This window comes from Aythya marila (assembly GCF_965140915.1).
Source record: "Aythya marila genome assembly, chromosome: 8".
NCBI classification, from domain to species: domain Eukaryota; kingdom Metazoa; phylum Chordata; class Aves; order Anseriformes; family Anatidae; genus Aythya; species Aythya marila.
Window position 1 is genome coordinate 17,580,308 of NC_139049.1, and position 27,037 is coordinate 17,607,344.

Consider the following 27,037-nt stretch of genomic DNA (forward strand, 5'->3'; position numbering starts at 1 on the left):
TGCTGAAACTATTTCTTCAGCCTTTTAGAGAAACATAAAGTTTTTTCCACTCAGATAATTGAGAAAGAGAACCAACAAAACCAGAAAACAGCTTTCTATAAACACAAGCACTTATATGAAAAAATAAACCAGTATTTATGTAAGCTAACAGATACCTCAGTCCAGTAACATGAATAAGATGTAAAATTGAAATATTCATTGTTTTCCCTATATAAAAATGTGAGCCAAATTCAACTATTGACTTGGTGTTTTTATGTCTGCTTGAAGAGTGATTTTGCCCAATACTTTAGCATTTTATTGGGTTAGGTTTGTAATGGTTATATATTTAAAAATTCCATTACAATATTTTATATTGTAATGAATGGTAACGTGTTTGTGTTGAATCATATAAAATGTTTAGAGTATTTGGACTACATATACTATTCAGACATTAGCTTGAAAATAAATGGAACTGTGTCCAAATATAAAAGCTTATGAAAAGCTCTGTGAAATTATGTCACCGTCGTGTGAGATCACTGAGTCTGGAAAAAATTTCCTCTGAGAAAAAATAATTTTAATGTAAAGGAAGTTTTGGTCATTGTATAAGATTTAGCCATGAACTAACAGGAGACCTTTCTGAGCATGGTTCTAGGGTGCTGCTTGATGATAGATGTCCTCTTCAATTTTAATCACTTTGAAGAACGTGTTACCAGCTTGTAGTTAACAAATACTATAAACAAATATGCTCTGTTTGAAAGAACTGGAATCTAAAATTAAGTACAACTCATGTCTTTTTTAATAGGGCTTAGCTGGACCAGAAGGTAACCCAGGTCCTAAAGGTGCAAGAGTAAGTAAAGATTTTAAGCATTTTGGCATGCATGCCTATTTTCACACACAAAGTACTTAAGAAAGGGTATGGGGAATTTCATGTATCCCTGCCGGTTGTATGCACAGTGAACCACTATGTCTTTACAGAACCTGAAAATCAGATCCTAGTACATATTCCAAAATAAGAAGATACCTTTTTTTTTTTCATGGTGAGAGACATAGAACACTCACATCGATGCCTTTCCTCTGACTTGGAATGCATATAGACAAGAAAAGTAAAGCAGTAATGAATGTGGGAGTGTGAGATCTGGGAGTGTAATAGAGTGGACATTTCCTGCCTGAAGCATTATTTCCATAACCAAAACTGCCAAGAAGGGGAGATGTATCTGCCACTTGCAGTCTGCAACAGCTACAGAAGTTGATAAAGGGAAACAGTCCTGTCACATAAAAACCATAAAAGTGGTTGTCTTCTAGATTTCAGAATGGTTCGGTTGTAGTCACACACATTGCAGGGACTGAAGGCTCGAACTTTAACATTCTGTTGATTCAGGGTTTGCTCCTGATTGCTTTTGGAGGTAAAATAAGTAGCATGGTGGTTTTTTGTTTGTTTTGTTTTGTTGTTTTTTTTCTGTGTGTTTTGTTTGTTTGTTTTTAAATAGGCACATGGGCGTATATACACATGCTTGTGTGTAAAAAAACATTTTTGAGCCTGACTCACCATCAGGCAGTAGACATCGGTTTCCAGAAATTTTCATATTGCAGGTTGCATATAAGGGGTTTCAGGGGTCTCTTGCTAGCTGTTTTCAGGTCCTCAGCTCTACAGGGCTTATGTTGTACAGGTTGCTGAGCAGTTTGCTGTGTTCTCAAGCATCTACTGAAATAATCTTATTGTGTTGCTAGATTTGTTCTTGCCCCATTTTTTAAATGTAATTACTAAAAGGCTTTACCTGTAATATCTTCTTAAACTAAGTCTGTTTTTTGGTGTGGGGATATCTTTGATGTCAGTTTTCATTAAAGTGATGGGAAAAATGCATTTGCTGGGATCAAGTGCCAACACATACTGCACCCTCAGGGATTGTATCTCTTCTACATTTCTTCACTTTATTTTTGCACAAATTGTGACTGCATTTTGTCTCATTCTGTCAACCAACAAGGTATTAAGTGATCCCAGTTACTTCCTGAAAAGTTAGTACTTGTCTGTTGACACAAAGCTAAAAATGGCCAATGTTTAGAGGTATGACTAATTTTGGAGAGAAATACCTGTCAGGTCTTAAGACTAAATCCTTTATATGGCTTCTACAGGCAGACTTCAATAAAAATGATGACGTAGTCTGAGTTATACAACTGTGAGGTACCATGAAGGTAGCCACATGTTGCACAGTATCTTTAAAGATTTAAGTTTAGAACATCCCTGCAATAAAACTATAGTCTGCTTCTCAGCTGTTTAAGAAATTATTGAAAAAAAATAAAGTGCCTTCCTTATCATGAAAGAAATGAGTTTCTTTTAGAGAAAGAGTTTTTTTAGAGAAGTAGAAAAGCCAGGGATTTTTTTTTTTGTAATTAACAATAACTTTGTTCCAATCTGTTTGAATCTGTTAATGCAGAATCCATTATAATTATTATTTTTTTGTGAATTGTACTGTCATTTCAACAGCATATTTCAATGTCCATGCAATTGATTATACAAGATCTATTTTTGACTTTCCGAGAGGAAAGTGGGAGAGAAATACATGGTGACTGCACTTCAAGGAGAATATTCTGCTTATGACAAGATAAACTGTTGTGGACACTTGTACATAACAATGGTCAGACAAAGTTATTAGAGATAAGGAACATCTTTTCTGATGCATTTTGTGAATAAGGTTAATATCAGCAGCTTTTTCATATTTCATTTATTCAAATAAAGTCTCTGCTGGTCTGACTTACTGAAACACTCACCTCATGTTTCTTTGTTAATTTGTGCGGTATCTGTATAATAGGGAATTGTTTTTGCTTTTAGCTGGAGAATAAATCCTGGACACATTTAAGTCAGTTAAATTTAACTGGTAATTTAAAATGAGCCTGGATTTAATCCCTGGGTCCTGAACCCACAGCTAGAAAATAATAAGGGGCAAGCAGTGATGGTACGAAGCAGCCTTGTAAGCACTGAATTGTTCTTGTGTTTCCAGGGTTTCATTGGACCTCCAGGTGTAGCAGGACAAACAGGTCCTGAAGGAGAAAGGGTAGGTTAATGAAATATCAATGAAATATTAATGTTTGGGTGGTAATATATGTTAGAATGGGGAAAAATGCATGTAACCATTCATTTGAGTCTTGGTCTAAAAGCAAAAATGATGTGGAGGAAATTACATGAATGGGTCCCATCAAACTTGTCTAATTGATGAAATTAAATGGTATAAAAGGATTAGAGCCACTGAGATGTATAACGAGTGTTTTTTGTTTTTTTTTTTCAATCATTATTTCAATCAATAAGTAATATTTGTCAGTTGCCACATGATGTTTGCAATAAAAATGGTCATGGAAATCTTAATCTCTGTCACTCTGCTCAAATTCTTTCTTGCTTCTCTTGAGTACAGAGGATGTCTGGCCATGTACTTTAATGGAGGCATGATGTGGCCTTTCTTTATAGTTCTGCTATAGTTCTGCTATGGATAAAGTAAAGACAAGCACAATTTGTGTCTATGCCCCCCTGTTAGAGGACATTTTCTCGCTGTTTCTTTGCACAACATATTTTTTTTATTTTTAATGGTGGTACTTCTCAAGCTGTCTTTTCTAATCAAAAGAAGGCTTAATTACTTGACTCTAAGCTGATGAAGAAAAGAAAACCCAGTTATGATGGGTTATTTCTTTCTCAGGGCATTCCAGGCTTCCGTGGAAAAAGAGGTCCTAAAGGGAGACAGGTAAAGCTGCTAACACTTGTTACAATTTCTACTGCTAATGTAAATGTACCTGTAATTTACTCTGCGACTTTAATCAGCTGAAAAAGTTAACTTCACTTTCTTCACATCTTTCTTCACATATTTCTATTGTTTCCAGTTAGTACTTCACAGTATTGCAAATTCCTTGCAGGGTATAACGAGTAGGTATTTTGAAGTGAGGAGTGCTCAATATAATGTGCCTTGTGGATGGGTACTGGTATCAGCTGCCAGAGGGCTAAAAAAATGACAGAAACAAATAAATATATTCAGTAAAATTAGTGTTAGCTCAAGGTACAGATATGATGGAAGTTTTATGAGGTCTGATTTTGGTGTTGGTTTGAATGCAAATCAGCTGCTTCTAATGTATGATATTTTTGGATGATGGTAAATTAAAGCTGTCTTTTACTTAAAATATATTTCTACAGCTGAGAATAAACACAAATCTGCCAAGTATACATAATCAAGGTTCACATACTTCCTGTGGTATATCCTTAATGTCAAGTCTTTTGTTTTGTACTGCAACCTTATTATTTTAGGTCTTTGAAACTATCCAGGAGTTTCCAATTTTAACTCTCCTGTGGTCTGTGATTGGAAACTGAGATACCATTCTGCAGTTGTGCACTCAAGTTGTGCTTCAGATGACTTTCATCTACCATGTTGAACAAGCATGCTCGGCAGTAGTAGTGTGATTGCTGTCGTTTGACCATTGATGTATAGTATGAAAATTGTGGAGGATTCTGTTAATTAAGTTTTGTTTTCTGTGTGCTCTAATACCAGCCAAAAAAAAAAAAAAAAGTCACTAAACTTCAGTAGAGTTCCTTCTAGTGTAAAGAAAGTCATGCAGAGGAAAGTGTCATTAAGTTGATAGACTGCTCTTTCTGAAGCTGCCATCAAATTGATAAGGTTATACCTCATCAAAGTAAGATTCTGGTTTTTAATTATTCAGCTAGCAGGACTGGGTGCTTCTGTGCTTATTGACAGTACTGTAGTTTTTTTTGTAATTTGAATCAAACACTGTTTTTACAGCTGAGTGCTGGGCAACAGCTGTCTGTGCTGTCAGTGCACTGTGGTAGTCAGCGGTGTGTTGTGCCAGTGAGTCATGTGTGGCATTCAAGAAGAAAGTGAAGCTGGATGGCAGGTAGAGGCTTGTGCTCAGTGTGGAAGAGGAGGTAGCAGCAGGGTATTCCAAAAATCTGCTTTTGCATTTTGATTTCATTCGCTCAGTCTTCACTGAGGCTTTTGATTGCTTGTGTAGTGGTTTGTTTCACTCTTTGAAAGTTGATGCTGTGCATGCTGTAGTAAGCAGTTGTTGTTTCATTTACAATAGTACAGCTTCTGTTAGTGCCAGCTTGTGCTCTGATGATGATTTCTAGTTATATAGATCAATTAAGTGGTTTGACACAGGGGACAGAGCACCAAAAGCACCTCTGCACGGTCTTTATGATTATCTTCATTTAGTACTTATTCCTCTGCTGTCTTGTCTTTTCCTCAGCCCTAAGGTTCATTCTACATCCTTTCTATGTAGTCTTGTAAACTTTATTTGATTAAAGTCCTTTAATGTAGGGAACAAACCAGGAAAGCAATTACTTGGGAGCCTGTCTAGAAGTACTTTGCTGGATTGTAAATAGAGAAAATGTCAGTTATTTTAACCTTAGACAATGATAGTGATGATGACAATGGCTTTTGCCACAGTGTCCCAGAGTTGACTACTCTAGTGCTCTGGGGCAGGGCAGTGTTTTAAAGCAAAAAAGCATGGGAATTGCATAACGTCAGAAGTCAGACACCTGACCTTCCATAATGCTAGTGGAAAGAAATATTCTACTGGTATAGTTCCTTTCAGAAAAAGAAAAAATCCCAAATATTCTTATTTTTGGAAAGTAATATAAAGTAGAAGAAAAGAAGAGACTGCAACCTTTCGCTGGTAAATAAAACATTTCGTGTTCATTTAACATTTTGTAAGCATTGAAGACTACACTAAGGATATATTAAAAGGGCATAAACAGTTGCACTTGCTCTCATTTAGTTTTTCACCTACAGGGACTGATAGGTATCATGTTTGATATCCAAGATAAGATCGTTCCTTTAAAATTCAATATACTACTACTTATCAGGTTTATTAAATAAGTACTCATATTTGTCATAGTCATATCTTTGGCACAGTTGAAATTGAACAAAATCTTCAGTTACCAAAGATTATAGCAGGAGAATTTGTTTGAATTTTGGATTGTACATAAAATTGTTTTAAAGAAAATACTTCATAGCCAAAGCATATGTATCCCATTTCTTGACGTTGTGTGCTTGTAATATGAAATTTGGCTCACTCTCCAGTATTTTGAATGCATTGTCAGTCCTCTTAGTATGATGTATAGTGCTTTTATGTACATAGTTTGACCAGATTTAGGGAGAATGTTTTTACATAGCTTTCTTCGGTATGGAATTAGTTACAACCAGCAGTCAATAAGACTGAACAGATGGTGTCAATTATACCAAGAATTTACTAGTCCTGTCCACTATAACTATGTAAAACCAGTTCGTTTTATATTAAAAATAGGAATGGTTGTCCTTCATATTCTTTATACTAAAGTTAGATGATGATATTGATGGAACAAAACATTTGTTGCACAACAGTACTATTACATTACTTTCAATTTTAGGCTTATCTGTTTTCCTGTTCGATATTCCATTCTTTTTCTACTTACTAGTGTAGTTTTATCAGTATCAGAAGATAACGGGATTATGATGACTGGGTAATCTAGTGCCCTCCTAATTTGTGTCATGCTGTGTTCCTGTTGTATACAAATCATCAGTGGCCTGCATCTGTGACCCGATGGCTGGCAAAACTCCCATTGTATTCTTCTTTTCACTTTATTTATAATTGATACTCCCATGTGTCGTGGTAACTCTGCTTCTTCTAACGTCTACCTGCAGTAGACTATACAACCAAAATATGTTATTAAGAAAAGAATAGACAAAATAGTTAAAAAAAAAAAAAAAAAAAGTTTAAAAAAGTTAATCTTTGTCTGTATCCTGTCATCTGGTAACTTTTAACAGCATAGGCTGTTACATACATGTTTTGCGTACACGCAAATACACGTTTTGTGTGTGAGAAATTTTATAGTACACTTTCAGTGCCTTGCAAAAATTTGGCCACTGGTGTACAGACTGAGAATCAGTTAAATCTGCTGTGTTGACCACTAACCTATGAACCTCTACTGATTAAATGATGAGACAGTAATGCTATGTACGTCACACCTTACAGTTATGGCAGTAGATTGTTGAAATCTGCCTGGCCATAATACACTGATTAAAATTAATTCAAACAAACAAAGCTCTTAGACCATCCTTTGTGTCTTGGATAAAGAAAACATTATCTGTTCTGCTTCAGGGTTTTCCAGGTGACTTTGGAAATAGAGGCCCCCCTGGCCCAGATGGGAATCCTGTAAGTATTTATTATGTTTTGATTAACATAGTAAAATATGTAACACTTAATATTAGCTCCTCTCCCAAACAGAAAGGAGATTTATGCATGAAAAGCAAAATATTGAAGTCCACAGGAAAATTTTGCACTGCTACTTTTATATGGAAGGTGCTAGGGTAGTTCTGTAGTAAGCAGATGTATTAGAGAAGAGAACTGCACATTTGCTGAGAGCACATTTTCCACTTCTGCAGGTGCTGACTACCTTGAGAATCAGGTGTCTTACTGTCCTCATTACATTGCTGATGAATGTCTTGTCTCCAAAGCTTCGTGCACTAGATATGATTTTGTATTTCTTATTTAAATCTTTATTCTAGGATCATCTTAACAAATGGGATTCTGTCTCTGTGCCAAAACCCCAGCTTTCGTATACTTACGCATTTAACAGTTTATTTTGTCCTTTGAACTGTTACTGAATACAATTATGTCATTTTGAATACAAATATGTCATTTACTGCATTATAATCGGTACGATAACAGCTTTGGCAGTGTGCAGAGAAGTGCTCTCGTGGTATGGTATTCAAACTGCAGCACAGTCAAGTTACTTTACTGGCTACTGTCAAAGGAGCTTTGCTGACTTGCTCTGTTTGTAGGGAAATCATGGCTGAAGGCTGCAAACTCAAGTTTCCTTTGATATGTGGAAACAGTGGAAAGGCAAATGACCAATCAGTGCTGGGCAAAAAAGCAACTTATCTGAATCAGCTCTTCTTGCTGGATGCTCCTTTGGAAAGTACAGTCAGTTTGTCTCTAAAGGCTGTTCTGATATGGACTGGAGTCAGCATCTGGGCAGAGATGGCCTTTCTGAAGGCTTGTCCTTTCCAGACACCCTTATAAGGAATTTATTTTAGAAAAGTTTATGCAAATTTTGCTGCTACAGCTCTTATTCTCTGGTGCTAATGTTTTGGAATATAAGAGAGAAATATTCTTTATTTCTGGTCACTGAGGCAAAGTTCCCTTTATGGGAATGTTAGGTGATGCCAGCACGTAGCTTTTCATCCTCAAAGCACTCTGAGGGGTTGTGTGACCTGCTGCTTGGCAAAAAATATCAAAAGATGAGTTCTTTCCTTCTTCTTTGTACTCCCAAGTCTCCCTCGTTTCCTGAGAAAGCAGAGATGCTCTTTCCACAAGATCTGAGGAAGAAGATTAATTAATTTCTGTTAATTCTTTAACAGAATTAAACTCAGCCTAGATCTGAAATGAGACTTACCCACAGAATCACAGAATTTCTAGGTTGGAAGAGACCTCAAGATCATCGAGACCAACCTCTGACCTAACACTAACAGTCCTCCACTAAACCATATTGCTAAGTACAAAGAAGCCTGTTTTTACACAAATATTTGCAGACAAGTTCCTTCTAATCCGTCAAGACAACTTCTGATCTTGCTGCCTTCTCAAACAGGCAGCAACATTTCTCCTCCCCCAAAACTCACCCTGCAGGGCTTGTTCAGGCAAGGGGCCAGAGCTGCAGCTGCAGGGGTCTGCAATGCTGATGGAATATTTACAGAGCCTTTTTCTGAGCTGCAGCGGAGACCACAGGCTGCTTAGGAGGCCTGTGATGGCAGGAGCTTGAAGGGAAGACTCTTCTTCCTATCTTCCCTGTGTGCTGATGACATTTGTCGCCATGCCTGATTTGTTCTGTTTAAGAGTAATGCCATCCACATCCCCAACAAACCCTTAGTTCCCTGAGTGTCAGTCTGCTCTGGAGGATTTTGCTACGGCAAATTTTCCATAATTTTCTATAAAGAGTGTAGTCTTTAATTTGTAAAGGTCTTTCAATGAACTGAGCTGGTATTCTATCTATTTTCTAAGGAATCTATATAAATTTTCCATGTGTTTGTTTTTTTTCTCCACACAAAAATGTTTTCTTCTTCCCACTTGAAATACAAAGGTAACAAATTTGATATTCCTTGGTAATGCAGGAATGATTTCATGATGCAAATACTGTGAGATCCAATTCTACAGTCAGAGGTTTTAATAAGCGTGTTCTTCTAGAGTGAAAATCTGTCATTCTTGAGGAACTCTCTATATAAATCCCAATCTCATTGCTTTGCAGATTACTGAGAGTGAATACATGTTTATTATAATCTAAAATTCATTGTCTTTGTAGGGAATTGTTGGTGGTGTTGGTCCTCCTGGATTTCCAGGACTAAGAGTGAGTACACATTTATCAACTTACTTTGATATGGCTTTGAATATTTGTTAGAATATTGTCATGTGTGTTTGTGAAGTAACAAAAATAAATACAAAAATCCAGAAATTCTGACAGTTGTTTAATCAGATTGGTTTAGATAGCTGTGATTTTAGTTAAAGTCACTATATAAAGTTGCTGTAATATTGCTGGATATGAAGCACTTCTATATTTGGTTTGGGTTTTGTATGCTTTAAATGCGTCTGTGTTTTTCATTTGAAATAACCTGCTTTTTGAGTTTCTACTCCTAAATCCAGCATGACTTTTTGAAAATGTGCAATGCTTTCAAAAACCCTTTTTTTAATGTTCACAGCCCTCATTAATTTCAGTATGTGGCTACCAAATTACAAGCAAAATTACTTTTTGTATGCAGTATCACATCTGATTTTATTTGTTTTCAGTATTATGTGCTGCCCATTATGGATTTGCAATTGCAGTTGTATAAATGCAGTTGCACCAGAGAAACTCTGACATGAATGGGTTGTGTAGGAGTTGGAGGTGGGATTGACTGTGATACTTTTGTATCATGTAGACTTCCTTAAGTAATTCGGGTGTATGCTGGTAGAGGACTTGGGTTTGATTCTTGGTGTTGGTTCAGTCAAGGCCTATCTACACAGCAGCATTCATAACATGGGAGAAAACAGCTTGTTTCCACTTCAGTTAAGAAAGCCATAATTGTGTTCAGTGTGAGTTGGGCTTGTTTGTTTGTTGATGGGGTTTTCTTGATAGGTTGAGATCTAAAACATCCTTGATACATTTGTTAGTTTACATTGATGGTCATCTAACTTTTCCTTTGAAGTGTGCCAGTTGATCATGATTATCATCATCCTCTTATCATCTGCTGATGCTCCCTTTGACTGAAAGGAATTAGAGACTTTTATGGACCAGAGGGCTCCTTTGATTCCTACACCTGTGTTTGTAGCTGAGGTGTATGTATGTATGCTGAAAACTCTAACATTTTTAAAGGCAGAAATGGTTTTGCAAATGAACATATAGTCTTAAAAGAGTTTATTGCTTGGGATGACAAATGTATGAATAAAAATACAGACAAGTGCTTATGAAGTGCAAATGCAGCACATTAAAGGTAGGGTCATTGTGCACCTTTCTGACAGCCTAATAGATCTTACAGATATCTTAGGGTGTTTTTAAAGGTTTTTTTTTTTTTTTTTTTTTTTGTTATTGTTTTTTTATCTGTGCCCTTGAGCAGCATTTGTAACATGTCTTGGCTCAACGACTCTCTGTGGTTGATAAGACTTTACTGGTACAGCAAGATTTTGCAGGAAAATGGCACAGCAAAGTTTGCTCCATATTTCTGAACAGCCTTTGGAAGCTTCCAAGGCATTGGAAAGCCTACCTGGAATTTTGAAATATATTTAGAATACAGCTAAAGAGAGCCTCAGTATCTAATTGTCCTAATTATTCTTGTGTAGATGCTAACACAGTGTATAAGCGTGATCGGCAACATTTATTATTATGCACCATCTGTTCGTGTCTCTGCACTGCATCATACTGGTGCTCTGGTTCCCAGCTTCCCAGTCAGTAAGATAATTGGAAGAGGTCTGCTTTGTTTCAGAGTGTTTTGTTGTTGTTGTTTTTTACAAGAGTTCATTAAAATGTAGCAGAGTTTCACAAAGAGGAATTTCAGGTGACCCTACCACCACCAAGCACAATTCCTGTGGTGTAGCCCTGTTCCTGTACTAAACCAAATGGGTTTGTGCACCTCTGGCCTCTGTTTTAACTGGCTTTTGCTTGAGCAAGGGCCATGTGGCCATCTAAAACTGAGTAAAGAGCTAGAGACTTCAACATTTATCCTAAAACACTTAGTGAATGATAACACATTATATCATTACAAGATACAGTGTTGAACACGAGATTGAGTGTAACATTATTCTGGCAAAACCCAACATTAATTCAAATAGCTTGTTCAGCCCAGCTGTATGAATTGTCAAGCGTTTTTGTGTTTGTTTAGGAGACGAATGGCAAAGCAAGCAGCATTGGCAAGCTGTGTCCAATAATTCCTTCTTTCTATGATTTTTTAAATATACAAAACTGTTGCCAAGCTTAGAGTTTTGGCTGGCTGAGCAGTCAGTCCCAAGATTGCAAAGGCGTGAGTTTTTGTAAGAAAAGGATTTTGAGAAAATTTGCAAGTACAGTTATCAGAGCTAGCCTTTCTTTTTAAGTGTTTTTGACTGTAAAAATAATATTAATAAAAAAATCATAGTACTAGGAAGCATTAGTTTTCCTTTGCTGATATCCTGTCTTTTTGACAGGTAAAAGAATAAAAGGAACTTGGTTTTAGTTTAACTTCTCACATAGAAATAGCAGAAAATGTATGCTTTTTGTACCTGCAGTAATTTGTTTCCTTTCTACTAGCAGGCTTTAACCAAGCTGATAAACATGTGCTAACATAAAGCAAGGCTGATGTAGACAGAGGTCAATTTCAGAAATAGACTTAATTATTCAACTCTTTTCTTATCAGTGATGTCAACGCTGCATCTTCATGTTAGGCTGGTAAATGTGACACAGTTTACTTCCTTCTTTCTATGTGAATGTCAAGTGAAAGGAAAGGTTATCAAGTTTAATTGAGGCAGAAGGTTTTCAGACCTTCCTCATACCTGAAGTTCAACACAAGTGTGAAAGTTGGGAATAAGGATGATGTCCTTTGAGATAGTTCTACTTTTGTGTAGTTACAGCTCTTTGCTGTTCGTTAGACCAGGCAGTATCTCTGGAGACTGTGGCAGGAATTTCATTAACCTGAATTTTGTTCCTGTTTTGGAATTCCTTCCCATTGCTTTTGTAAGCTGAATTTCCCAGCTCTGTGCTTTTTCAGTCAATGAAAGGTCTTGTTACTATAAGTACATATTTCAACATACAGTATCTTGATATAGCAATGCCTTGTTGAACTAATATGTCCAGCTCAAGAGACAGTGTATTTGATTTATCTTGGTATGAGCTAATGTGGTGATATAGTCTATAAGAAGTCATTGAATTATGAAGCAATACAGAGTGGCTGTCTTCCTAGGAGTTTTACCCATCACTGGGAAGACAAGACATTGTTCTTCCTTCCATTCAGCAATCCATGAGGTTGATGATGGCTGTAGAGAAATGTTTGTGCTAACGTTACATAAAGAACCTCCAGAGAACAATGATGTGTGCTGAACTTGGTATCACTAGGTTTTTCATGTCACTTTCAGCAAGTGGCTAAAGATTTCTATATTCATATTTGTTGCTAAATTCTTGCATAGTCACAGAGGTGTAACATTGCCCTTTTTTTTTTCTCCCCACCCCCAGAGGTAGAATATGCAGAAAGTAGATTTCCTTTTCTCCCTGTAATGCAGCTTTAGTTATTTCTGGATCATTTCTTATATTTAGTTAACAATCTTTAATATTATTGGTTCTGTGTTGATCGTTTAAAATTCTTTTTTTATTAAAATAAAAAAAATCTGGTTTGTTTTTCATTTGTCATGAAACTGTAGATTTAAATCCCACAAAGGAGGGAGGTAAGAACAGCTTGAAGGTACATAAGAACAGAAGAAGTTAGCATGCTCATCTTAGGTTAAGATTGCACACTTGGTATTTGGGGAGAATCCCATCTTTTTTAGCTTAAAAAAGTAACGGAGAGATGAGAAATCCTAGAAAAAGCCACTTTTTATTCCGTGTCATCATTGGCAGTAGAATAATTCCTTTAAGCCAAATTTGATGCTTACAGCATAGTGTTGTCATGTAATCCTCAGGATGAAGTGAATAGCCACTGAATGTGCAGCTGTAGTACAGAGGAAAGCTTCCTTATTCTGCACTGCACAATGCAGCACTATCTTCTCTTGAATGCGTCATCTGCAGGAAAAGAGGGAAGTTTGGTTCCTGGTGTTTCTGTTCATGTACATGGGAGCTATAAGATGAGGGGTTTACAATATTTATGCTTTTTCCATGATAAATTAGCCTTAAAACAAAAAACAATTTTGGTTTATCTATGTGGTACAGGCAATGCTACAGTTACAAGTCTCTCCACTTCATCAAATGTTTAATGTAGCCACCTTTCTTCCTGTTTCATAGGGTGACATTGGGCCAGCAGGACCAAGTGGACCGTCAGGAATTCCAGGTCCTATGGTATGGCGTTGAACATTCCCACAGCCAAGTGCCTGTGTTGCTTTCCAAGTAATTGGAATACACTGGAATTTTGTTTTCTTCCTTTTAATAGGGTCTCCCTGGGAGTATGGGACAGCCCGGAATGAAAGGTGATAAGGTGATTTAAATATTTCCATTATCCCAGAGATGTAGCTCTTTCAAACCCCTGTCATCAAATCTTGAAATAACCTTCTTCACAAAGCCTTCTAGTTTTCCTTTTGATTTCTCCCTTTCATTTCTTAAAAATACTTCAGGATCTGATACTTTGAACAAGCTTTTGGACAGAGCACTAGACATGAGAGTATCTCATTGCTGTGTCTGCAGGGTTTCATGGAGCAGGTGCTTTAGTGCCACACACTGCATTGTTATTCAAAGATCTGTGTTAGTTTTAAATACTAAATATTGAATTCATTTTTCTCCTTCTCTAATTCTGAGAACTACTCCATTCTAAACCACAAACATGTCTGTATAAAATATGTTGTTTAGGGTGAGTACGGCCTTGCAGGAGATCCAGGAGACCAGGGGTACCCAGGAGACAAGGTAACTTCCAGTTGCATTGTTTTAAAAAAAAATTGTCCCTTTTCAGACGTTTCTTTAGGTTTCTGAGTATTACAATACGATAACTCAGCTGCATAAAAGAAGAATGCAGTAGTTACTGTATGCTACTGAATTAACACTTTTTAAAGAAATGCTATGCTAATTAAAACAGTTGGGGAAAGCAATGAGCTAAGACAAGTAAAAGGCAGGGGCAGAATAATAGCTGCTATCTGAGATGCATCAAACAAGAAAATAATTATGGTGTAATATGAATCCTGCTAAGAAACTATTGTAAAAAATGCTTTTCCTTGAGCCTGGCTGTTCATCTGCACCTCACCTGGATCAACTGTGGTTAGCAGCTGTACGTGATCTGGTGTTCTCCTTCATATCATGAAACAGTATCTTCTTTCCTATGTCACTAGTACATCAAAAGTCATTGAAATAGCACATCCTGTGAGAACTCTTTCGTTAAGAGTTAAATGTTAGAAGTCACTTCTGATCCTACAGTTATTTTGGAGACTGTTTCAGGTGGCAAAGTGTAATGATTTATTCCTTCTAATGTAACAACAATATATTTTCGTTTGCATTTAATGGATTTCTTTTTTCAGGGTGCTCCTGGTTTACCAGGTCCCCCAGGGATCAGAGGAAAACCAGGACCCCCAGTAAGTTTAGACATTACGTTTTGCTTTCAATATATCACTACATATTATTATATTTGATACTTCTTTGTATCTTACGCTCACACTGCATCTAATCCTCTAGAAGCTACCTACATCAAAAAGCATGAAGAATAAGGTCTAAGCTGCTTTTATTTCTGTTTAGTGAATGAGTCAGATCGTAGCATGTACAATACCACAGAGTTTAGTATGTGTGTCAGATTTTAATATGGGAGTTCTTATTACGTTAGTTATTCTTTGACACTCATTTTGCTGGGGGAATAGACATGTTGGTAATGTTTGAAACAAATCCAGCTGAGAGTTTTGGGAGCTGCCAAGATGACCATTAGGGCTAGGTGGATTTGGAGAAAGTGTGAGAAATCTCATTAATACTGGTCAGTCACTTCTCACAGGGATGGGAGTAGTCATGAATTCAAGTATTTACTGATTTGTAGCAACTTTAAAAGCATCTGTGTAGTGCTGGCATTTCTGCTAGGTTTATAAGTGTTGAGGCATGAAAGGCTTACCTGCCTTTTCCTCACCTGTTTTTAGCACTATTAGCAGCCTCTTTTCTTATGTATAATTTAAAGCAGCCAATACCTAATGTTTTTAAAAGATTAATAACTCCAGTCCTAGTTTTTATCATGGTCCTTTAGACTCAATAAGAATAGCTTTTTGTTTCAGAGAATTTATAATATAAACTCTAATACTACAAAAAGACTTATGTGAGTTTACTTAACCTTATATGGGAAAACCTCGCCTATTTGCACTTAAAGAGAAACGTGTGCATCAGCCTTTTCCTGATTAGGTGTAGGTTTTAGGCACCAACTGAATGTGATCAGCATCTTGATTTCTGTTAAATTAAGATAAGAGACTTCAGTCCTTCGAGTAATGTAACATTTAACATTGTAGAATGCATTCACATTACAATCATTTTCATAAAAAATGAAAAAATGATTTTTCAAGGTCACGGTTTAATTTAGCTCAGTGAACACAGTTATGGCAGCAGCAGGAAATGTTCAAAAATGTGGAAGAAAAGGTAGACTTTGAGAAAAATTTTGGTCAATTTTTAGGTGTGTAAATATTTGTATATAATGGAGTCACAATAACACATAGGTAGGGCCCAATTTTGCTATTGGCTAAATAATAGTATTAATAATATTTGTATAATTAATAATAATTTTTCAATATTAATTGCCAGCTGCCATTAACTCTTGGGCATGAATGAACAGTTAAGCTAGAGAGGGAGGTTTATAAAACACTATCTGCAAGAATTATTTCCTTAACTTTTAAACAACATATGATTTTTATTCTGAAAACACCTATATATTTCAAGTTTTGCTATATACAACTGTGTGGACCATTCCAAAGCCCCCAGTTTTATTTTTCTAAAAATATTTTTTTTATTGTGACTTCAATGAGATATGAAGAACTAGAATTTATATCCAAATAGAAGAAGGTATAAAGTTTGTTTAAAATCTTAGTAACAATCTGTTCTTTAAAAAATACATATATCAAAAATCTGTTTGCCTTTTTTTAAGGGGAAAATTGGAGATCCTGGATCCCATGGACCATTGGGTCCACCAGGTCCTGAGGTAAGAAATTGCTTGATAGATATAAACTGAATGTTACTTAGTTCTGAATTACAGAAATCTGTGAAGCAGACACCTTTACCTCTGAGATTGTTGTCTTAATCGAATCGGAGAGTACTTCTTAATGCTTGTGTTCTACTCCCTAAAGTACAAAAGATTCTAGCTCATATTTTTTATGGAAAGTATTTGTATGTGCAGTTCTTGAATAAAGCAAGTGCCTCATTCACTTATTTGATTGGGATTAGTTCTTATCTGAAACCAGTTGTTATGACATACACCTTAAATGGGGCTCATGATATCTTGAACACATGAATTCTACACGATGTTTACAATTTGGATTCTTCAATATTTTTCTCTTACAAAAATAACTGTGTTTGGAAGGAATGCAAAGAATGAACACTGGATACATAGGAAGCATTGCCAAGCACTTTAGTCTGTCTCAGCAGTTGCCCAACAACAGGGCATAAAAATTAGTATTATGGAAGTGTACATAGAAATGAATTCTGTCCCTGAATCATTCAATTTGGGTGCTCTTTAGCATTTATTCCATGGGCTACTGGAAAAAATGCTGCTAGTCACCCACATGTATATAGTACATGTGTATACATGTATGTGCTGGAGAGATGAAAGGAAAAAATCAGATTTTTCTTTTTAATCAGATATATTTACTTTTTTAAAATACATTTAGACTACGTCTTAACAATAATAGCTGTCCTGCCTTCCAAGATTTAACTCTAGGAGTGTAGCTCAGAACAAATTATTCACAGAATTCACAGAACAAATTATTGGGTTTTATCACCTAATTTGCTATTATAGCTTCTCTAAGTCCTACATAACACAGATTTTCTTGTTGGATGTGACCCCTCATTGAGAGAAAACTCACTGGGAAATGCGTGCTAGTAAAACAAGACAGTCTTTTCAGGCAACGCCAACATGTTTTAGTCAATGGGGAGAGATTATTTTCATGCCATTCAGTTATAATGAAAAATGCACAAAGCCTGTGCATGCTGCCTAGAGCTGCCTCCTTGTGTGGCTCAGGATCTCATATTTCATGATCCTCTTTGCTGTTAGCATAAGAGGTTCCTGCATTATCCTGTTTGTATAGCTGCCAGCAAGGAAAACCTGTGACAGGTTAGTGTCCATCTGTTGGTCTTGAACCTTATTCCAACCCTAGCATGCTATTCCTTTAGGCCTGGGGAGAAAGTCATCACTCAAGGTTAGTACCCTCATGGCAGGTTGTGTGGGAAATCTTCCTGTCTGACAATCTCACCATTTCCTTTTCCTCAGGGGTGCAGAATTGCTTTAGACATTAGAAGGCAAATAAAGTGCTTCCTGTTAAGTAATCAAAGCATGTAATTAAAGCAGGTGTTTTCCTTTGAATATTTGTCTACAAAACATAAGGTTTAAAACTACAAAGCAGTATTTCTCTTGGTTTTAGTCACACAAGGCAGATCCATATAAAGTAAAATAAATAAATAAATATTTGCCTGTATTATGCACACACACAAAACATGGTCACCATATGGCAAAATAAAAGAAGGGAGATTGGACAGCAGTATACCAGGATCTTGAACAAACTGAAAATTTCAGAAGCTCTGTAATAATTTGGGTATATGAAATACAAGCGATTAGTGCAGGTTTTCCCACAAGAAAATCCTGCCGGCCAACAAGGCCAGGCTAGATGGGGCTTTGAGCAACCTGGACTAGTGGGAGGTGTCCCTGCCCATGGCAAGGAATCAGAACGAGATGGTCTTTAAGGTCCCTCCCAATGTAACGCATTCTATGATCACTATTTCCGTTTCTTCCAAAAAACAGGCAGGTCAAACAGGGCTCCTGCATTAGTTGGAGCAAGCCTGGCCAGCTTTGCTCATTCTCCCAGGGTCTTGGCTTTTTATATGCAGGTCAGCAGTGAATTGCTTTCTAAATCTTTCCTCTGTAGCTGTTCAGTCTGGGTACACCAAATTGGCATTGAAATAAGCCACCCACTCACAGCTCTGTTTGGGAACTGCAGTGCTGAGCAGCAGGAGCGAGTGGGGAAGGGACAGAGGTCTCTGCTCACTCTCTGGGTGGCTGTAGGAGGTAGGGCTGCCAAGTGTAAGATTGCTGCAGCGTCAAGCAAAATTCTTTTCTGGCTATATTGCCACAGAGCTCAGTTTGGTTGTATGCCTGAATGCTTGTTGCTCACACAGCACTGGATATCTTTAGTGAACACTTGACAGAGTGTATTCTTCATCTGTTTGCATGTTTTCCTGCTTTGTCATTCATTAAAAAACAAAACAAACCTGCAAAAATGCCAACTTTTAGAGAGCTGCTTTTTTTTTTGGGGGGGTGGGGGTTGGGAGGGTATAGCAACTAGAAGGTGCTGGTCTGACTTTAAACCCACAATTAGTCAAAGTTTCAACATGCTTCTCTGTGTATTCAGAATATTTTTATAGGTAAATTTTGCTCTACAAATCACATCAGATGTGATTCACCCATGAATGGTGGTGATACTTTCCGTCAGATGTGCCTTCAGATGTGCTTTGAGTATTATAAATAGGTTTCATCTGGAGAGGAGGGATCATTAGTTGTTGTCTTCAACAGAACTTTCTTCATCTGTGCATTGTTTTGATCTGAAGTTGTTAGCTTATTCTTTTGGGAAGGTGCTCATGTGGGATTCAGCTGCTTTGTTTCATGCTGAAGGCAGTAGCTTACAAAGGAAAAGAATGCATTCAAATCATAGTAAACAGTCAAGGGCACATGTTTTCTAAGTGAATCACTGGTTGCTTTGAGTTGTTCGTTTCAAAAGAGAGAAGTTTATTTTTAATTCTTGTTTTATCTTATCACATGATGTTTTGAGTTGTGCAGACAATGCCATGAATGCAGCAATAACAGTCTTCTCTTTCAATATTACATCAAACAAAATAAAGTGTAAATGACTTGGCAGGAATCTAGAAATAAAGACAATTTTATAGCTGAATTAATTGCATGTCCTGGCATATGTCTGAAGAGCTGTTCTTACTGTAGAACTGTTATATTTTATGCTTGCCTTTTGCACAGAGTCTTTAATGTGTCCTTTCATAAATTTACTTGACATAAATACCTCTCTGTTCTTTTTTTAAGGTGTATTACTTTTGCAGAAGTATTCAGTTTTCCTTGCCTTTTTAATGATATTCAACAATGTTTTTCCAGATGACCATCCCATATTCTGTATTTTCAGAGTGAAACAGTCTCTGTCTGTTAGGTCCTAGGCTATTTTCACAGACTTCCATAGGTGTTTTGCATTTGTCCTCTTGGAGACTTTCCTTTTTCAGGCAGGGCTGTCTTGAGACCCCCCTAGAAAGGAGGGGACATACAAATATACTCGGTTTGTGTTGCTTTACCAGGGCAATATATTTACTCTTCAAATTCTGAATCTGCCTAGTAAGGCAAGGAAATATTTAAATGTTTTTATTTGACTTTAAACACCTGTACTGCTTTGCATCTTGGGTTTTGCTGTTGATCTTAGAAGAAATAAATTTGAAATTTCTCCCTTTGGGAGTGGGGAAGGGCCTGGGTCTAGCTGTGGTCTGATCTGTGTGGGCATGCAGTTGACAGCATAGGTGCAACCTACAGCATGCAGCAGCACCGTACCCAACATCTCTGCTGATGAGTTAATATTGGCAGATGTCAGGATTGAATGTCCCATTAAGGAGTGCAGGCCATCTGGTAGAACGGTCTTGCTCAGCTCGAGTCTTTGCTCTTGCGTGAGGATTATTTCACCAACCATTAGTTAGTTACTATTCCCTCTAACCTTTAAAGGTAGTTGATCATAAAAATGCATGGATTTGTTCCTGGTGACTTTTCTTCTGCACTTAGGCTTTGCATAACCATGCTGACACATCATTAGAACGAAGACCCATTCCTCATATGGAATGAAGGCCTGAATGAAGACCCATTCCTCATATCTTAGATTTTTAACTGTTATTGGAAGACCTGTAACCCAAAAATGAGCCTGGCTATTTTAATAGTAGTATGTAAACTTATATTTGTTCCTTAAGAAATTCTCTCATTTGGTGTTTGTTTTCACCATCAGTCAGAAGAAAATGTAAAAGCATGCATCTACATGCTTAGTGTTGGAAAGCTTCATAAAAGTAGCTGTCCAGCTCTGTCTGGAAGTCCCGTCTGTCCCTCAGGGTAGGTTTGCACTGACGTTCTTGCCAAAGCTCATCCCTTTATGTGTTGTAGATTTACAGAATCCATTAAGCTTTCACCTTTAATATGCTGATCAGAGGCCGGTGCTGCTGTGCTGTCAGTCAGGTCACTTGCCAGCCACTTAGTCATAAAGCAGCCAACCAGGTCTGTGGAAGACGCGTGTTTGGAAGAGCCGCTCTAGGGTTTCCTCATGCTATGAAGCAGAATACACTAGATACGTTACACTTTGTGTCTCACATGAAAAGCAGTCACTACTGTCTTGCTGAGCATGACTGAACATATCTGCTATGTGCAATTAGCAAATGCACAAGCCAGCAGCATCACTCTGCTGACATCTCAGCAACAGTGAATTGTGAATCTTGCCTGCAATATCTACTGTAATCCATGATTGCTGTTTTTTCTGTTCTCTGACAAATTGCAGTTGTGTGGTTTTAATTTATACTGTTAGATTCCTTTCTTCACCCTTCACAAAATCAGGATTGAAGGTTTGTAGGAAAAAAAATAATAAGTTTTTGTCTCTGCCCTTTAAAAATGCTGGCATTAAGCTTTGGCTGGAATGGTACACATAGAGAAAAGCTCATTTCAAATCTTTTTTTTCCTTACTACTTTACTATTTGTACTTGGCACATTATTGACATCGTCACACAGTTGTACAAATGTCAGAGAGCAAAGTCCTGTAACTGTGTGAATAATGACATTTCTAAAATTGTGTGGAGAAAAAAAGCAGATTATTTGGATTGAATTGTCTCTGTCGATAGCCTGTCCTTTCAGCAGAAGAATGAGTACTTCTTACTTGAGAATATGAAATTAAAGCTTTCTCTTTCTCAATTATGAGAGATTTTAGTTTTAAGCAGAAATCTTTCTTTGGTAATTTGATAAGTTGTAATGAAGCTCTAATAAAGCTTCTTACTGAGGTTCAGTAGCAGCATAAAGTCAATACTGCTTCTGAAAATTCATTGTAAATTCTCATTCAAATGAAACAGCATGCAATTGAATTAAATTGCTTCTGAGAAGGGGCATTTGTCAACTGCAGGGACTAATGCAGTCCCCGGAGAGGTTTTTGCTCTGTGTTACTCTCACACCAGAGCTCTCATCCCGATCCCTCTGAGAGCTGCTGAGGGCACGAGGGCCAGTGACTAATAGTGATGCTGGCAAATGTCATGTGGAAACTGCTTGGAATGAGTGGGCTTCTGCAAATGCAAAAAAATTCCTAGCGGAAAGTGATTGTAATCTCCAAACATTTCTGATATTCTGCTCCCTCGTTAGCAGTCGCACAGGAAAACAAACAAAAGGAAAGCAACAGCATTTGCAGATCCCTCATCTCTGAGGCACTGATATCAGTACAAAAAGACGTAGCCTGATGTAGTAGCAGCCTGTTCATCTCTGCATTTTTGCTGGTTAAATATTATATAGATAAATGAGACCAATAAATGTATTATTTATAAAATAATCTCGTGTTCAAATGGTTGAGCACAAAAAGCAACTTTCACAACAAGATTAAACTACCTTTGTGTTGAGATAGGTGGTTACTGTAGTTATTTTCTGACAGTCTCTAGTATGATTAAACTGAGTGAACTCTAAAGTGCTTTGCTGGCAAAAGGCCGCCTCTCTCTGCAGCAAGGTTTTGAAAATAATTAGTAGTTTACAGGCTGTCAGGGTTCTGGCTGATAGCAAGACCAGAGTCTGCCCCTCACATTTCCCTTGGAGAAGCTATAATATCAAGTGATGCTTTGTTCCGCTTAATCTCTGCAGAAAACTATGTTGCGTCTGGAAGCTATGCATTGATCTCCCAGCCTTTCACTTATGGAAGAATGATAATTTATAATCTGGAGTGGCTTCCTACGGAACTGGCTGCTGAATAATTCTTAGCAAATTTAAGTGTAAATAGAAATGCATGCCATTTCACTGCTCAGAGTCTGAATGGCAAGTGTTATTGCTGAGGTATTGTAAGAGCTTCTTCATTCGTTTTCTCTAATTGTCTGAAGTGACTTTTCTATGTCATGGATTACTCTATAATCATCTCCTGGACTCTCACTGATATGAGACCAGTTTGGGTATAGTGCTCTAGGACTGCTGTAATGTCTGTGTTGCATTGGTGGTACTGCTCAAGAAAAATGGTAGACTATTCTTTAGAGCAAAGACAAAATGATCCAAGATTTTAGATGTTTAAATGCATTGCTAGTGTTGATGCTGTCAGGCCAGTAGAGATCTCATAAGATTTGGCTTGAAATTTCCAAATGTCACCAGTGTATCAAGATTTTTTTGTTGTTGTTGTTTAAATCTCTTACAATAGAAATTTTGATTGATACAACGAAGAAATTGAGCTATCCATCACGATGCCTTTGTCACGTGAATAATATGCCAAGTGCCACCTAGAGGCATGTTGGAGCTGTTGCATGGCTCTTCCAGTTGCTTTATGGCAAAAAAAAAAAAAAGCAATATCCAACGTGATGTTTGTGAAATGCTACCTGTTAGGGCTGTTCCAGTTATTCTGAACATTCAGCTCAGTTCTTTTTTCATTCTTTAGTGGGTTTTCTTAGTACTAACTAGTATTCAAGTGCTATAACACTAAGGTGTTGTTTTTTTTTTGTTTGTTTGATGTTTTAAACGTTTGTGTTTATTACATAAATGCACCTAAAATGTTTTCATCATATCTACATTTCTACATATAACTTCCTCTTTCTCTTTCTATCAGGTTAAAAACAGTTTATATAAATCAAAAGGAAGAAAGCCCTACAAATAAGAATAATAAAAAATAAAACATAAAAAGTGTAAACAAATATTTGTTTATATTTTATTATGATGTGACAGCTGTACTGCTCTAGTTTAGGGTGAAGGGATGTGTATCTTTTTTTCTAAACCTCTTGCTTTACTATGATTTCTCTTTACCTTTCTGGTAAGTTGTGTGTTGTTGTTGTTTTTGGTTATTAGCTGTATTTGAAGTTCAGTTATTTTGGAAGAATATAGTATGGCCAACTATTACCCACCTAGTCAGACATTTTTTTTAAACACCTTTTTCATGGCTAGAGAACCGAAAATGTTACTCTCGAAGCTGTGATGAAGCCCTGCATTATCCTGCATTAGTACAGAAATCTAAGACAGAATTTCACAGTAGAAGGTCTTTATGAGATACTGTTTAAGGTGTTCTGATCACTTAGGATGTTTTCACTTCCATTATTGGATAAGTATGTGTTCAAAGAGTGCTCGTTACAAGTTTTATTCTGCAATAATGTTCTGTTAAGAAGGAAACTAATTTTTCTGTTAGGCACTGTGTGCACACAGATGTAGTAGTAAATACATCACTCAGAAGAACTTCTCAGTGCCAGACTGCTATTTCAAATAGGCTAGGTTTAGTGAAATTTACAACTATATTTAAAAACAAAACAGATCTATCTAGGCCAGTGATGGAGTGACCTCTGCATTAGCTAATGAGTCAGTTACCAATGCTGTATCCTACAAATATAAAGATTTTATTTCTTCACAGGGCATTTATGAAATTTAACTCTCTGCTGTTTGCATTGTGTAAGGGTTAGCTGCATCATTTTTATTCCCTTAAAATGCGCTCATTCCATAAAGCAATCTAGTTGTAGCATTGGAGCCTTCTCACAAAGGCGTCTTCATGGTATCCAACTTAGGGTCTACTGGCCAGATGGTTTTAGGTAATAAATACATTTCCTTCACGTATACAGTTTTTCTGTATCAACAGCTGGACCTATGCCACACTCTACTTCACAAAAGCTTATTCTGGATAATGCTGCAAGCTGGTGACCTTCAGTTACTGCCAGCCAGAACTGGATTAGCACCTGCTGATTTGGAGGCAAAAGACTTTCTACTATGTTCTTAATCTTGCAGTGATCTTGTCCTTAAAGTGAGGCCAAGGATTAAAAGGCTTTAGTTGCTCTCTAAGGTTGTGTTTTGTTTGTTTGTTTGTTTGTTTTGTTGTTTGTTTTTTTTTTTCAAGAGGCTGAATTCATGAGTATAGGAGCTGGTGCTGGCTGCTTTGTGTGTATTTTGTGTATCAAGACCAGTCCAATGGCTTAATTATAAATGTTGCTCAGTGGTTAAAAAGTCTCATATTAAGAGAACTGAAAGCCATACTGACATCTGCTAAAATGAGTTTAATGAAAGCTGCCTAAAATCCGTCACTTATCCAAGCCTTTCAAGGGTACTTAATGTATTTTGACATTTGGGGAATGGTAGAACAAATTTAGTTCTTGCTTCTGTGATTCAAGTTTGTTAAATGAAAGGACAGAATCAGAACAAGTACATTGGAAACATTCCTAGGGTATAAATCATTTGTCTGTCTGATTTATTTAGGGTTTTCCAGGAGATATTGGTGTACCTGGATTAAACGGCCCTGAAGGTCCCAAGGTAAGACTGTATGAAAACTTATTCACAGTAATAGTTAATCAGCATAAGTCTGAGGAAAAACTGAGAGATGGACATTGGTGTTATGGTAAGATAATCTGTCAAAATACAAATACTTTGCCCCAGGTGTATGTATGAGGAAGTTAATGTTTAATGCTGTCCACACAGTTATGAGGGTAATTACTGTGTTAGATGGAAGCTTGTAATGGCAAGTTAAGTGCGAGGAAATTTGGAGAAAGCACTGTGTAGCTAGGAAGTAACATATATATCACAAGTATTAAAAATAGTCCTTGTCAAAGGCATGCAGACCTTTAAAATCTCAGCTAATATGATTTTTTTAAACAAATTTTGATAGAAATAGTAGCTAAGGTTACAGAAAAATGGACAAAGATCACATGCCAGGTTAAATAATATAGCGTTACTTAGCAGACTAATGTTGTAAACCAAGCTTAGCAAAAATTCATACAGAAGTTTCAATGAAGCTTTGAGTAAAAACACATTATTTTTTCCTAAAATGGAGGAGGTAGAGATGAATACCAAAAGATGCAGGTGGGTCAGAAATTAACCCAAAGGGGAGATGATTGCATAGTGCCTAAAGGTAGACTGCATCTTGTTGAAAGGACCAATAATGTTCCTAACTTAGTAGTTAATATAGTAGTAGGGAATATCCCTAAGTAATATTTTCATTAATAAATGGGCACAAGAGCGCTGGTATTAAATTTGTATATGAAACGAAGTTGAGCACTTTTAGATAATCTTAAAAACTGCACTTTGCACCAGTTCACCCTACTTCTGTTACTTAAGACTGATGCATGCAGGGATTAAAACAATAAATCCTACTGTAAACTTAGAGCTTTGCAGCTGGCAATAGAAGGAAAGCCACTGCCAGATCTCCTTGAAAGGAAAGCATTAAAAGACTGTTAAAAATGAGTGAAATTCTAGAATGCAGGAGGGAAGGTGTCATGTTAATGCTACTGTACAAAGCATGAGAAGGCTTTATCTAAGTAGTCCACAGAGTTCTGGGCATTTGTATTCCAGGACTCAAATGGGAATAGATGCCGAAAAGGTTACTCAGATTACTGTATTCTGAGACAGTTTGTTTATCCTACCAAAGCGAAGGGCCTTTCTGAGCTTTGTAAGTGAAGCAGAGGGCAGAATTTGTGGGGAGGCAGAAGAAGTATGCAGAACCATGGACATGAACCATTCTTGCTCCAAGAACAACATTAGAATTGTCCATAAATAAACAGATGAGAAGATCTGATAAACAGATGAGAAGATTTTTCATCAGCATAGTTGTGAAATTCTGCAGCAGGTTGCTTAAGACAATATAGAACATGGAGCTTTAAACGGCTTAATGATATAGTCTTTGTTTTGCCTGGAAAATAGTAGAATCATTCCATGACAAAATTGATCATTTTTGAGAACATCTCAAATAATCCAGTTGCCAGAGCCATGGCCAATCTTATCTGCATCTCATGTCTGTCAACTGTGTCAAGAGCCTTCTCCCAAAATAACCCAGACATGAAGCTAGTGGGAAGGCTGAAAAATAGTTTGATGCAGAAATGGGGAGAAGTTAAAATACATTTCCAGAGTCAGGTGCAGACTTTTACTTTCATTCTGTTTTATTGCTTTACTAACTTTTTTGTATGTGAAATGTTAACAGCCTTCTTTATAAGAGCGATTATCAGACCACTGCAGTAGCAGTTGGTCTTGTGTTTCTGGGAATGATGAAATATCAAGGGACTTAAAAATTTGGTGATAGATTGTGTCCAGAATCTAAAGGAGATAGAAGAGAGTCAACAGTTTTTGAGCTACAAATCAGATTTAATCCGCCACATTGATACATGAATGCTCTGAGACCTTATCCCTGCTCTGCTACCCAGATTCTTCAATAATTGAGATTGTATGTTTCCATGTTATATCCAACATGTTAAATTAGATGTTTTTGATAGAATTGGGTCAATATTTAACACACATCTTAGCAATCTATTAGTTTTTCATCCAAATTCCAACAAGGAAAAAAAAAAAAAGGTAGCCAACAATGTTTATTTAAGATTATGCATTCCAATGACAAAAGTTACATAGCAGAGTAGGATTCACTGGTCTCTTGCACATTTGCTCTTAGAGACAAATAGCTTACACAGTGTGTTCTAATCAGGGAGAATTGATGGCTTACATTTGAGATGGAATAACTGGAA

General features: G+C 36.8%; 1 protein-coding gene across 1 annotated transcript in view; it reads left to right on the top strand.

Annotated features, from left to right (window-relative positions):
• Positions 1 to 27,037, top strand: part of COL24A1 (collagen type XXIV alpha 1 chain) — a 134,805-nt gene that overhangs the window by 36,382 nt on the left and 71,386 nt on the right. The window contains exons 10-20 of the mRNA XM_082765828.1: positions 782 to 826; positions 2,976 to 3,029; positions 3,663 to 3,707; positions 7,111 to 7,164; positions 9,308 to 9,352; positions 13,442 to 13,495; positions 13,587 to 13,631; positions 14,000 to 14,053; positions 14,659 to 14,712; positions 16,248 to 16,301; positions 24,789 to 24,842. Coding sequence (XP_082621954.1) covers positions 782 to 826; positions 2,976 to 3,029; positions 3,663 to 3,707; positions 7,111 to 7,164; positions 9,308 to 9,352; positions 13,442 to 13,495; positions 13,587 to 13,631; positions 14,000 to 14,053; positions 14,659 to 14,712; positions 16,248 to 16,301; positions 24,789 to 24,842 — 558 coding nt within the window. The remainder of the gene's footprint in view (positions 1 to 781; positions 827 to 2,975; positions 3,030 to 3,662; positions 3,708 to 7,110; positions 7,165 to 9,307; positions 9,353 to 13,441; positions 13,496 to 13,586; positions 13,632 to 13,999; positions 14,054 to 14,658; positions 14,713 to 16,247; positions 16,302 to 24,788; positions 24,843 to 27,037) is intronic.